At 37.2% G+C, this 13,282-nt stretch overlaps 1 protein-coding gene across 6 annotated transcripts in view; it reads right to left on the reverse strand.

The window, feature by feature from the left end:
• The window catches only part of UBR2 (ubiquitin protein ligase E3 component n-recognin 2), a 114,991-nt gene that overhangs the window by 18,446 nt on the left and 83,263 nt on the right, over positions 1-13,282 (reverse strand). For 3 of the 6 annotated variants that reach the window (XM_059938677.1, XM_059938678.1, XM_059938682.1), the window contains 9 exons: positions 12,370-12,531; positions 10,717-10,820; positions 9,930-10,008; positions 6,885-7,033; positions 6,418-6,473; positions 2,838-2,934; positions 2,513-2,580; positions 1,148-1,283; positions 532-622 (listed from right to left, as the gene is read on the reverse strand). In XM_059938677.1, coding sequence (XP_059794660.1) covers positions 532-622; positions 1,148-1,283; positions 2,513-2,580; positions 2,838-2,934; positions 6,418-6,473; positions 6,885-7,033; positions 9,930-10,008; positions 10,717-10,820; positions 12,370-12,531 — 942 coding nt within the window. Of the gene's footprint in view, positions 1-531; positions 623-1,147; positions 1,284-2,512; positions 2,581-2,837; positions 2,935-6,417; positions 6,474-6,884; positions 7,034-9,929; positions 10,009-10,716; positions 10,821-12,369; positions 12,532-13,282 lie in introns of those variants that run through there. The other 3 variants (XM_059938679.1, XM_059938681.1, XM_059938683.1) reach the window with 3 other exon arrangements.

Here is a 13,282-nt window from a genome sequence, read left to right on the forward strand (position 1 = left end):
AGCCCACGTGCCGCAACTACTGAAGCCTGTGTGCTGCAACTACTGAAGCCCGTCTGACTAGAGCCAGTGCACCACAACAAAAGAAGCCACTGCAATGAGAAGCCCGTGCACCACAAAGAAGAGCAGCCCCTGCTCGCCGCAACTAAAGAAAGTCCGCACACAGCAACGAAGACCCAACACAGCCAAAAATAAAAAAAAAAAAAAAAAAAAAAAGAAAGCCAAGTGAAACTGTCGTAACCAAATCACAGTGACTCCAATAACATGAGGTTCTAAGAATGTCACTGCACTCCTGCCAGCCCTGGATATACCTTAAAAATGTGTGGGAAGTGCTGTATATTACTCCTCTCTCAAAGATTTCCAATCATGTTAGTATATTAAAAGTTGAGAAGTCCTGCAGGTCACTCCCCCATCTCTTATTTTAAACATGTTAACAGACAGCAATTTCCTTTATTTAACAAATGAATTCGTTTTTCATACTACCACCTCCTAATATTTGGGGAACTGCCTATCATGTAAAGATTACGACCTCACCTTCCTGTATACTGGTGAAGTGTTTTATACAAAGCAAGAACTGCTAATTCTTCTTCCCCAGAAGCATTTTCTTGATCCATGCCATTCTCTTCTGAAAGATAAGGCACTATTAGTACTCTGTATTTGCCTACTAAGTGGATTGATGACCACACCATTTAAGCACTCAAATATATTCATACACTCACATGTAATATGAAAACACTCTCACAAAACACACAGAACTTTAATCCCTCAGGTCAGAACACAGTATTGATCTCCATCCTAACAAGGAGCCCCTTAGGGAGAGGAAGCCAAAGTGCCTCAGGGTGCCAGGCAGCAAGCGGTGAGTAAAATCTGCTAAATATACAGCCTGTGGTACTCAAATATTACTAAACTTATGAAATAAAAAAATAAGTAAAAACATTCACATCACTGAGGTTTTTAACAGAAGGGAAATTGTTTCAAAAATTTTCACATGAGGATAAACAGGATTTTACTGTTTATTTTACTAATTACTACTACAAGTAGCCTAATTATAGTTTATATATTACTCTCATCCAAGCACCTTTTCCTTTAGTACTTTTTTTTTAAACTGAAAAAACTCCAGTACTTCAAGAATCTGACAAAAAGGAGTTACCTGTACATGAGGTAAGTAAGATCTGTATGATGTGTGCCATAGTAACCAGATGGAAAATGTGAAGGTCCCCAGTGCCAAGGCTGATCCCTGAAAAATCTTGACACTGCAATGCCGGGAAGGCGAGCACCAAGCCCACCTGGATACCAAATACAGAAGGTCAGACGGAGCACCTTTCCTTTCACAGCTGAACACGTTTCCATTTTCTTAATGTGATCTCTTTGTGAGCTCAGTCCCTCCCCTTAAGAAATCTCTGTTCTTAAAGGGTACACATGTTAGAAATTCCACTAGGATTGACTAAAGAAAATTATTTAGAGCGTTATTATTTCATTTGATGGGCATTATTATTTCATTTATCCAGTGATTCCCCTATATATAGTTTATTGTTAATAATAACAAAAATAAAACTTGAAATCTTTCTAGGTAGTGAGCAATGGAAAAAGCATGAGTTTTGGACCCACAAAGATCTAGGTATGAATCCAAGATCCTCTTATGAACCTTTTAGACAATTCCTCTGAGTCTCAGTTTCCCTGTTGGTAAGCTGGCGATAATATACGTGTTTTTAATACCTCAGTAATAAGGATGTAAGGACTAAATGAAGATGAATGTGAAAGCAGTCAGGTATACAATAAATGCTAGCTCTCTTGTTAGCCTCCTGCTGCCTGTATGGTGGTGTCAGTGGTGGTGGTTTTCAGAGGAGCAATGGGAACAATAACAATGGCTAACATTTACTAGGGACACATTGCTCTAAGCTCTTTACATTGATTATCCCACTGAGTTTTGACACAGTTGTATCAGGTAGGTATTAACCAACTTACAGGCACAGAATATGATGCCCAAAGAGATTAAGGGGGCAGCACTTGGGGCTGCTGTACGTGGTGGTACACTCAGTGTCCTGAGTAAGGGGACCTGGTTGAGGTGGGGCTGAACTTCAGCCTGGCCAGTGCTGAGCTGGCACCACCCGCACCTGCTCAGAAGACATGACTTTCCCTAATCCACACAGAGAGACTGTTGCTAAGCAGTGTTACCAGAGGGCTGTATCTGCCCCAAAGCACCGTATGGGCTGGCAGCAGCCCTTACATTACTAGTGCTTTTTACTTCTCTAGAGTGAAAAGCATAGAGAGGTTACATTACTGACCTCAGCCACAAGGCAAAAATAAGACAGATTGGATTAGACACCCAGGTCAAGTCTCTCAACTGGATTCCTTAACATTTTCTTTTTGAGGATCTTCAGAAAAGAATTATACTCAGAAGTAGTAAGAATAATAGGTGATAATTCCTCTTGTCTGCCTCTGCATTACTCATCAAGTCTAAGATAAAGCTATATAATATGATAAAAATTTCAAACACAAATTACAAGATACCCACCAATAAATGAAACATGTCGATATCTAATATGCATGGAAGGTCTCCGTGGTTGTCACCAGGCACCAATGCTAATGTTTAAAGAAAAATACATGAGCACATATTATATGTCAATGTAAGTATTAAATTATTTTTAAAATGCATATAATCTAGTTTAAATTTATTTTTTGCAAGCTATATATGAATTCATGAGCTAGAACTTGTATATAAGACAAACAGTATTACCAAAATATTTCTTTCAAAATGGAGGGAAGTTTCACCACTAAAAACAAAACTACAGAAGATGAGAAATGATCATAACATATATGGTACATGTATTAATACTCACATGCAAAAAGTTTACAAAAGTGTCCTTGTACCACTGAAGGTGATGCCACTGTCCAATGTGCTGCAGCAAATCTTGTTAGTGACCTAAGACAGTCATCCTGAAACAAAGAGACGACAAAATTAACAAAGAAGCCAGCATATGAAGTAGTTCTCCTCTTTCAGGAATGTTAGTTCAAAGCACAGCTAGTTGAAGTAAAGCTGGATGCACAATGAAATCTCTAGATGGTATGGAACTGAATCTATGACATCTTTAATGGCATGTCTCTAACATGGAATACATGGAATGGAAAATATCTAATTGTATGCTGAATAAAAGAAGGCTGTCTCCTGTTACCATGCTGCTAGTTCTCTGTGGAAAAGTTAAGGAGGACACATGCGTCAAGACAGACAGCAAACAAAAGAGACTCCCAGGAATGTGATGCAGTATTTCTTTATATTTAGTCTAAATAAATACTCTAAAATGTGGGAAACACTTCAAATACTGGGGAAACTACGTGCAAGAAGATGGTTGTACAAAACAGGGTGCCTGTAAACATCAAAAACTGTTATGGAGACTATGTGGAACAATGAGAAAACTCTTAATGTAAAGTGAAGAATAGAGTAGAAACAAAACTACATGTAAATATCTATTATAATAAAGTATAAACATGTTAATGAAAAAGACAGATGGGTGATTGACTTAAGTTTTTTCTTCCTGCTTAATTCTCTATTTTCTAAATTTTTTGTAATGTTGTTTGGTTCAATAGATATTGAGGACCTACCATACGCTAGTCTTGGTTTTGAAGATCTCAAAATGAAAACTCACTCCCCCACCCCCTGCTCTCAAGGAGCTCACAGCCTTGAGGGTGGGAAGGAAAAGAAAAGGTGGGGAGGGGACAGCTAAAGGAGGCAGCATCACAGATGAGGTATACCCCACTTCATGGCTCAGAAATTTCCCAGTGAAGGCAAAGCTTGAAGAACTTCTTAAAGAGGAGTCATCTGCTTAGGGCACTCGAGCAGAGGCAAAAGACTGGGACTAGCATTTGGGGACCAGTAATGATTCTGCAATCCTGGCCCATGGATGTGGGGATTGGCAGGAGGTGAGTGATAATGGAGAAGTAACATTTAAGAGATATGATCAGGGTTACTTTTTAGAGAACCTCTCTGATAATATATTAGGAGAGAGTGAGATTCAGGGTAGAGACAGTTACAATAATCTAGGCAAGAAAAGATATAGGGGCTGAACCAAATCAGCAGAAGTAGGAATGGAAGAACTAGGACAAATATGCAGGAGAGAAATTCAACAAACTCTGCTGATCAGTTGGATACGAACATCCAGACCAAATGATGCATCCAAAAGGACTTGCAAGTTTCTGGCTTGGTCACCTGGATGGACAGTGGTGACATTACCTAAGACTCTAAATATAGGAAGAAAAATTAATTTGGATTGTTCAGTTTGAGGTATCCTTAGGAGATCCAGGTAAAAAAATGAAACAGGCACTGAGAGATAATAGATCTGGTTTAGAGATAAACAGGTGGGAATCATTTGGATATAACTGGAATCAGAGACTTAGATGGGGCTGACCAGGGAAGAGTATCAGATGACTGAGGCATGGGCCAAACTCTGGGGGTTTAAAATAACATTTACAGCACAAAGGAGGGAAAGCAGACTGAGAAGGAGCCGCCAGAAAGGTAGGGAGAAAACCAGGAATGTCACAGAAATCAAGAGAGAAAATGAGTTTCAGAAAGAAGTAGTTATCAGAATTAAGTAAATAGAATGTCAAATAAGGGCTGAAAAATGCCCACTCACAATGATAATGAGATCATTTGGTGAACTTGGCAAGAGGTGTTTCCGAAAAGTGAGAAAGTGTTGGCGAGGGGTGGTGGTGGTGAAGCCAAACTGCAGGGAGTTGAAAAGTGAAGAGTTAGCAAGAAATTGGAGCCAGAGTATACATTATTGTTTAAAGATGTTTCACTGTGTATAAAATTTCTCTTAGGATGTGAAGTGAAATTAAAAACTGTAGGTGCTATTTATCTGTATTTAAACACTTTTCATTGCATGGTGAAATAAGTGAAATATGCTTTAAAATGGCTTGCTTGGTCATAAAAAGGAATGAAAAAGCTAGGGTGATAGAAGATAATATTGAGGGCAAGAGTAAGAGGAGGAATAATGGAGCACACTTGTGAACAGGGCAAGTGCCAGGAGTGAAAGAGGTAGAAGAAGGGATAACTGATGGAGAGGGGATGGATTCCAAACAATAGATGGAAAGATAAGCTACTTTTCCCGGAGGTCCCTTATCCTCTGATATAGGAGGGAAAGGTCAGTGGAGAGGTACGTAAATTTGAAAAGCGCAAGTCAAAAAAATAGAATGAGTTTGTCCCTAATGGCTATATACTTTAAAAAATTAAATTTCTCTTATGAACGTAGAAAAAAAACTTAGATAAAATATTAGCAAATCAAATATAATCATATACAAAAAGGATACTCTACATGACCAAGTTGGGATTATTTCAGGAATGCAAGGTTGCTTTAACAATCAATATAAACAGATTACACAAAATCATATTAGCAGAAAAATAGATGAAGAGCCAACAGTGTACCAAAGAGGCAGAGTGAAGTACACAGAATCAAGAAAATGTGTAAGAACTGCCTTAAAAACCAGACAAAATAAACTCTATTCTATACATTTGTGATTGCCTTTTCAATATCAGCATACTTACCAACTCTTATTTACTGTAGCAAAAGAATGTCAGTCAACATTGATAGTCATATCCCAATCCATCATATATCACAGTTAAGAACACAGGGAACTGCTATTCTGCTGATTTACCACAAAGACACAATTCAGGGCAGTTTTAATACCAGGGTCTACTCCTACATATTCCAATTTAATAAGTCAAAGTGACCAGGTATCTGTATTTTTAAAAAACTCCAAAGAGTTAGGGCTCTTACATCAGTGGTTCTCAATCCTGGCCTCGGGGTGGGGGGAAGCTTTTAAAAAAATATTAATGCCTGGGGCCTATCTCCAGAGATTCTGATTTAACTGACCCATAGTAGGGCCTAGGCAATTTTAAAAGCTCCCCAGGTGATTCTACGTGAATAAAATTACATGCACTTTTATGATTATAAGTTTGAATGGTTAAGTAGAAGAAGAAGCTGACACTAGCTACATTGTAAAAATTAGCAAGCTTTAATTGTATATTCCTTCACTTTTCTAGGCATTAAATGTACTGTTTTGACATTAATTTGTACTTATTTACATGTTGCTTATAATGGGTAGTCAAATGTGGTAGAGGGTATGTTCTGATCTCTATTTCCAACTACGGCACTAAAAATTCAAGAACAAGCATTTTGTTTTTAGTTCCCCATCTCCCCAGCTTTTCACATGTTTAACCAAAGAGATGAAGTCTATTTAAAAGAAAAATAATGAAAAATTAAATTATAAACATTACGTCTTCAGTATTGTTACAGAAAATGGGTTTTACCTCAAAAGGAGTGAACCTATGCTTAAATAACCATTTCAGGTTTTTTGGATTAAAAAAAGCAGAACAATCTAATTTCTACTCCACCATTCCATGAATTGAGTAAACTGATAACTTACCAGTCTGCAAGGCAAAGGACTGAACAACGGTTTATCTTCATCACTTAAAATTCTTTCTGAGGATTAAAAATGGTAAAGATGGTAAATTTTATGTTTTGTACATTTTATTACAAGTTTAAAAAAAAGTAAAAAAAAATTCTTTCTCCCGAAAGCACAATATTGTCAGGTTTTAAAATCTTTAAGTCATTTCACAAGAATTAACTTTGAGTAAGAAGTAAAAATGAGGAAACATTCCCTTAACTGACAAGAAGCTATAACCACCACTAAAATGAGTTCTCTGTTGCTGTGGTTAATTTATAAACTGTCAATCTAATATTTTGTCAGCACACTACATTTCCTGCTCCAAAGTCTTTATATTATTTGATATTGTTGCCCACTTTAAACATCTCTGTTTAAATACAGGATTCTACACACAACTCATTTCAATGTATGTTTGAGATTTAAAGACACAACTCTGAATCTCTTACCTATGCTTTGGATGGTGTACGCGCAACTACCCCAGCACATTATGGGGACACGGGGATCCTCTTCATTGGGATGAACCTTTAGTCCCACCTTATAAGTAGCAGTTCCAAATGTTGTTAGCATTTCTTTTATGCTTTCAGAATAAGGATTCCTGAAGTGAACATGTACAGGATTAGCTCAAAACAATGTGCTCACATCAATCAAAGGGCTCAGTTTCTTAACAGCTATTTTCTATGTTGGAATTGAACCACTGAAACTACCTAAAGATAGTTGTATGAAAAGGGGGAATGAAAGACATGCAAACGGTCCCTGCCTGAGAGGGGTTATGCTCTACTTGGGTTGGCAGCAGTGAGGCACAGGCCTGAAAACAAGGTATTAGGGTGAAGGTCTACACACTGAACTATTGGATCCTGGACCTCTTCCCCATCTCAAGAACATCAGCAATGTGTACCCACTGCCATAGATTTTAGTTTCTCCAGTGAAGAATTCTCAGGAAAAGTCATTTTTACACATTGACATTTGGGGGTCCCAAGTGAAAGACTGGTGGGGGCCTGATCACCTCATTGTGAGGCTCATAGGTCAGCAAGCTCCAACCTGCCCACCAGGTATCCAGTGAGCTTCTTAGTGCCTTGTTCTTGAAGTCACCGAAGGACCAATAAATATTTAAGAAAAGAAACATCAAAGACATAAACACCAAAATAAGCAGAAAAAAGGAACTCAGGGAAAACAGAGACAGGGTAGAAAACAACCAATTTATAAAAAAATTAGGGGACTTCCCGGGTGGCGCAGTGGTTAAGAATCTGCCTGCCAATGCAGGGGACACGGGTTCGATCCCTGGTCCGGGAAGATCCCACATGCCGTGGAGCAACTAAGCCTGTGCGCCACAAATACTTAGCCTGCGCTCTAGAGCCCACGAGCCACAACTACTAAGCCTGCGTGCCACAACTACTGAAGCCCATGGGCTTAAAGCCTGTGCTCCGGAACAAGAGAAACCACCACAATGAGAAGTCTGCACACCGCAACGAAGAACAGCCCCTGCTCGCCGCAACTAGAGAAAGCCCGTGTGCAGCAGTGAAGACCCAACGCAGCCACACATACATACCTACATACACACCTACATACATACATACATACATACATAAATAAATAAATAAATAAGGGGATCAGTCCAAGAGGGCCAAGAATGAACTAACAGTAGGACTACCTCAAAGAATGGAAAAACCAAGAGGAGAAAATTATCTAAGGAACAAAATAAAACATTCCCCAACCTGAAGGGTATGAATCTTCAAAGAGCCTGTTGAAAACGTGGCGAAATGAATGAAGAAAGACTCACATGTCAAGGAATATCACAGAGAAATTTCAGAACATTGGTAATTAATGAGACAATAACAACAGTTTCCAGAAGTAATAAAGTTACAAAGGAACAGGAATCAGAATGGTGTTAATTTCTCAGTGGGTGCTAGAAGTCAGTAAACACTGCCTTCAAAATCTAGATGTAAAGTTACTTCTAACCTATAATTCTATACCCAAACCATCCATCAAGCATATGGATACAATAATAAATGTATTTTCAGACATGGAAAATTTAACACCCAGGCACCTTTTCTTAGGAATCTGCTGAGAGATGCAACATGAGGGAGTAAATTAAGAAAGGAAGGAGAGGACTTCCCCAGTGGTCCAGTGGTTAAGATTCCGCACTCCCAAAGCAGGGGGTGTGGTTTCAATCACTGGTCAGGGAACTAAAATCCCACATGCCACAGGTGTGGCTAAAAAAAAAGAGAGAGAGAAGGATACAAGATCCGGCAAACAAGAGGAGCAGGGCTAGGGGAAGTCTCAGGGTGACAGCTGTGCCCTGTCCTGATTGGCGTGGGAGGGCAAAGGCTGTGGGAGGAGGGCTCCAGGAAGGAAGATCATCTGATGAATCTGAGCACTGATAGCTACTGCTAGGCATCTGACAGGTCTATTGCAACGTTTAGGGGAAAAAAGAGTATTATATACATAGAAAACCAAGTATATGAAAAAAAATAAGGTAATTATTAACCACAGGAAAACAAAATTGTATAAGAAAGGAAATTTAACATACAACTTATCAGTAGAAACAATTATAATATAAAAACTGACAAATGATTTAACCAAAAATTGTGAAATAACTCTATAGGTAGACTGGCGAGGAATAGGGAATAGGGTAGAGGTCAAAGTTGAATCCTAAATTACTAGTCAACAGAAAGATACTGTTTAAAAAAATAATAAATCAAGACACAGCTGATTAAGCATTTTAATTAGAAATATGGAAGTACGTAGCAGAAGAAACAAAATGACAGGACTGGGGATAGGGAGGAGGAATTTGAGAGGCACAGGACTGATGTTCTTTCTGTTTAAGCCCTCCAGTAGTATTTTTACTGAGTAATTTAGTATTTGCCAGGCACAGCTTCCAGGTAACGTTAAATGTATTGTCATTTTATCTTTATAACACTTATGAGGTAGATATTATTATCTTCCCTTTACAAATGAGGAAACTGAGTGAGATACAGAGAGGTCAAGCAATTTGCACAAAGTTGCACAGCTTATAAGCAGTGGTGCTGGAACTGAACAAAAGCAGTCTAGCTCTAGAATCTGGGTTATACCTTGTAACTTACTGGCTATGGGTAAAATTGGGCTGAAAACACTCTGGTTTTGGTCCTGAGTTACTAAGAGGTTGGTGGGGCCATAAATAGAAAACAGAAGTCAGAAGGAAGCATGGGCTTTGGTGGGGGAGCTGAGCAGCTTAGGTTTAGATGTACTGATGAGGTGTTGTCAAGGAGAGCCAGATAAAGGGGTGTAGGAGGGAGTCAGGAACATAGACTAGGAGAGGTTTGTGAGAATTAAACATGCCATGTAGTTCTTAGGTTTTTATCAATACACCTGCAGTAAATATTCTTAAGTCTCAGAATTCAAGATCAGTGTCCTATAACATTTTGCTCCCTAACTTGACAAACGATATTCTTACTAACTGCTCACTTAATTTTTCATTTCAAGTGGGCCAAATTTAAAAGGAATAATATACTCACTTAGGATGAAAATCAGGCCTAAATCCTTCAGGGAGCTGCAATTCATCCACATTTTCTAAATTCCTTGATAAGGCAGTATCTACAGAAACAAGCATTTTATACTATTATTCTTTAGTCCACAATATTTCTATAAATTTCAGTCATAAATTTCATTCTAAATTTAGGTCAAAGAAATTAAAAACAATGGGAAAAATTCCCATTAATGAAAACCAGTATAATATATATTCAAAGCATGAGAAACACTATTGCTCTGGATGACCTAGGTACCTTCTTCAGTCACCTGTGCTTCTCCTGAAAAGTAAAGCCACTGGAATGTAGCTAGGGAAGGTAAGAAAAGGAAGAGTATGCTGTTTTGTTTCCTTATAAACCAATGGTATAAATTCTGCTCAGACTGCTTTCCCTCAAGGTCAGAAGTGCAGTGCATGTCTATCAAACTTGGGAAGCCCTTGGTAATGCCAACAATATAGTGAGTCAGCCCACAGAGAATAAAGCCAGCTCTTCCATACTCAGTTACATCTCCCCCACCCCCAGAAGCTCTTCAATAAAATGGGGGAGTAAGTGAGAAGTATTTATCATAAACTTCACATGAGCTTGTGTGTTTTCAAGGAATAAGGAGTAATGTAGCAGATTCAAATTTAGTTCATTAAGACAAAGAAAATTAGAGAAAGTCAAATTTTAAAGTGAGAGGTTTCACTTTTAAAATATTTTAAAACAATTTATTCTGAAACTATATTTCCCAATGGTCTCAGATGTTAGGGAAAAATGAAAGCAGGTTATCAGAACTTACTAGGAGTATTTTCTTCTTTCCTAAGAACCTGTAATGCTTTTATTTGCTGAGATATTGTTCTAATCCACTGAGTCAGATTTGGTTGGTCTGAAAAATGTAACCTGCTAGAAAAGATTATAGAGAGTGTTTAGTATTCTGTTGCTGCTTAGTTTAAGATACAAAAAGACTCCTTAAATGATCACAGGTATATTTTAGACACCTTCAAATATTAAAAAAACAAAAAAACAATAAAAAAACCTAGAGGAAAATTTGTTGCTTTTTAAAAAGTCAGAATAGATATTTACCAATGGAAATGAAAATACATTATTCGTCAATATGATGCTAATAATTATTAGCAACACAGTGAATTATTTGTCAAATATTTCACTTTTTTGGTACTGGAATTTACTAGTATTTCTTAAATATCACAATCACCACACCACGGACACTATTTATTGAGTGCTTATTATGTTGCAAGCATTTAGTTATGTTGTAAGCATTTTACAGTATTATATTTAATCCTCAGAATCTTCTTAATGAAATAGCTTATATTATTGTCCCCATTTTACAGATGAGGAAACTGAGGTTTAGAGCTATGTTACTTGACTAAAGCCATATATGGGACAGATGTGGCATTCAAACCCAGCTATATCAGACTCCACAGCCTGTGTTCTTTTAACAAATGTGCCGTAACTGACTCTCCTGGGAAAAAAAGCAAAACCTGAACCACAAAAGTGATTGTTTTCTCCTTACATGCAGAGAATTCTTAATCTAACAATGACTAATTTCTTTACCAGTTCAAATGCAGGTATAAGTCAGCACCATGATATGCTTTTTTGATTAAAAAGCATGAGCTTACATGCATATCTAATGGTATTTTAAGAACACTGTGTGGTAGCATAGACTAAGACACCATGGTTTTAACTCCTAAAATTGAAGAGAAAAAAACTGACCCTGCTTTATTTAAACCCAAATAGTAGTACAGAAATAAACAGATGATTCATTTTCACAAAACTCAAATTAGTATTTGTGAATGTAAGACAGATACCATAACTGAGTAACAAAGGTCAGGTCTGAAGAGGAGACACTACCAAATTCATATCTGAAATGAGTATGTCTAATACTCCTATTAACTAAAAGTGCACTAAAAATTATGAAATGACAAAAACTTTGTATTTTTTTTTTTTTTTTTTTTAAACTTTGTATTTTAAATACACTAACAGATTTTCACTTTTTGGTCCAATTTTTGAATTGGCCAGTAAATTGCAAAAAATTATATTTAATTGTTAGTATGTTCAATAATGTCAGTTTGAGCTGCCCCTTCTACCCCTAGCAATTTACTGAGCATCTCTTAAAAAGTATGAGGGAGATATTTAAAGTGGGGTCTTAGAAATAAAGGAGACAGTTTTCATGAACACATGGGAACTTTATATCCCTTACAGTGCTTACAGGTGACCAAGAAACTGTTATATTTTAGCTTGTTCCTTTCTAAAAACCAAAATCATATTTCATAGGTCAGGTAGAAGAAATAACTAAGTAAAAAGTTTGGAAAGTACCTGGAAAACATTATGCATTTACCTAGAGTGATCTCCTCACCCAGCTGTGGTTTATTATTTCATTACCTTCAAAGGAAACTAGTTCTTTGATATAAAGGTTTTATGAGCCAAAACTTACCTATTAAAAATATTTCTTGGAGGAAGCAGCAGAGGAATAACAGTATTACTCAAGCATTCACAAAGGGGACAAAGGAATTCTCCATTTTCTACATCATAGCTTGTATGTAAGCGTAATCTCTGTTGCCTTCGCTGTTCTTTAGCTTGAACGGAATCAAAATACCTTTACAATTAGAAAACATGAGGCATCAAAAACAAAGGTAATTTTTAAAAATGAGAGCCACAAGCTTCAACATTTTAAATAATTTGTTTCCACAAAAAAATCTAAAAATTAAAATCTTGAAATGACCTGAATTATTTTTAACAGTGATACTTTGAGTTGTTGTAATTACCAAAATGGGTTAAGAGTTCTAAAACAGGAGAATCGAAAAAAAGACTGCCTTGCAAACAATCATTCACAATGTAGCATATTTCTTGGTCCCAGTGCTCTGTGGTTACTCCCCCAGCCAGGGCTGGTGACTACTTACTAGGGGCAGTTCATAACAACTCGATGAGCAGAGTACTAGAATAACAGCACTAATTTGTTGGTTTTGCAGAAGCATAGAAAGCACCAAAGTAGAATAAGTTTGAAGTTATCCCATCTTAGCTCAGGGAGCCATGACAATCTTAGGAACTAACCAGACAAGTGCTAGCATCTTCAGAATCAAGAGTTGTTCACCCTGGACCCAAAGAAAGACGTATTTCTAGGGTTTATACCACTGTGAAAATCCTTTACTTCATCTAGTCTGTTAGATCCCCACATTAAAAAATACACTTGATATACTATGAAGTTTCTAAGTCACTCCTTTAAATGTAATGACAAAGCAAATTAATTTTGTTATTTATTAGGCAGTAATACGGAGTTTTCTTCTTCAAACATCTTTAGTTCTTTTTCCCTTTTTCTAGATGGAATTTCCTTTATTAAAAAATTTAAT

Source organism: Balaenoptera ricei, chromosome 11 (assembly GCF_028023285.1).
Source record: "Balaenoptera ricei isolate mBalRic1 chromosome 11, mBalRic1.hap2, whole genome shotgun sequence".
In the NCBI taxonomy this organism is placed as follows: Eukaryota; Metazoa; Chordata; class Mammalia; order Artiodactyla; family Balaenopteridae; genus Balaenoptera; species Balaenoptera ricei.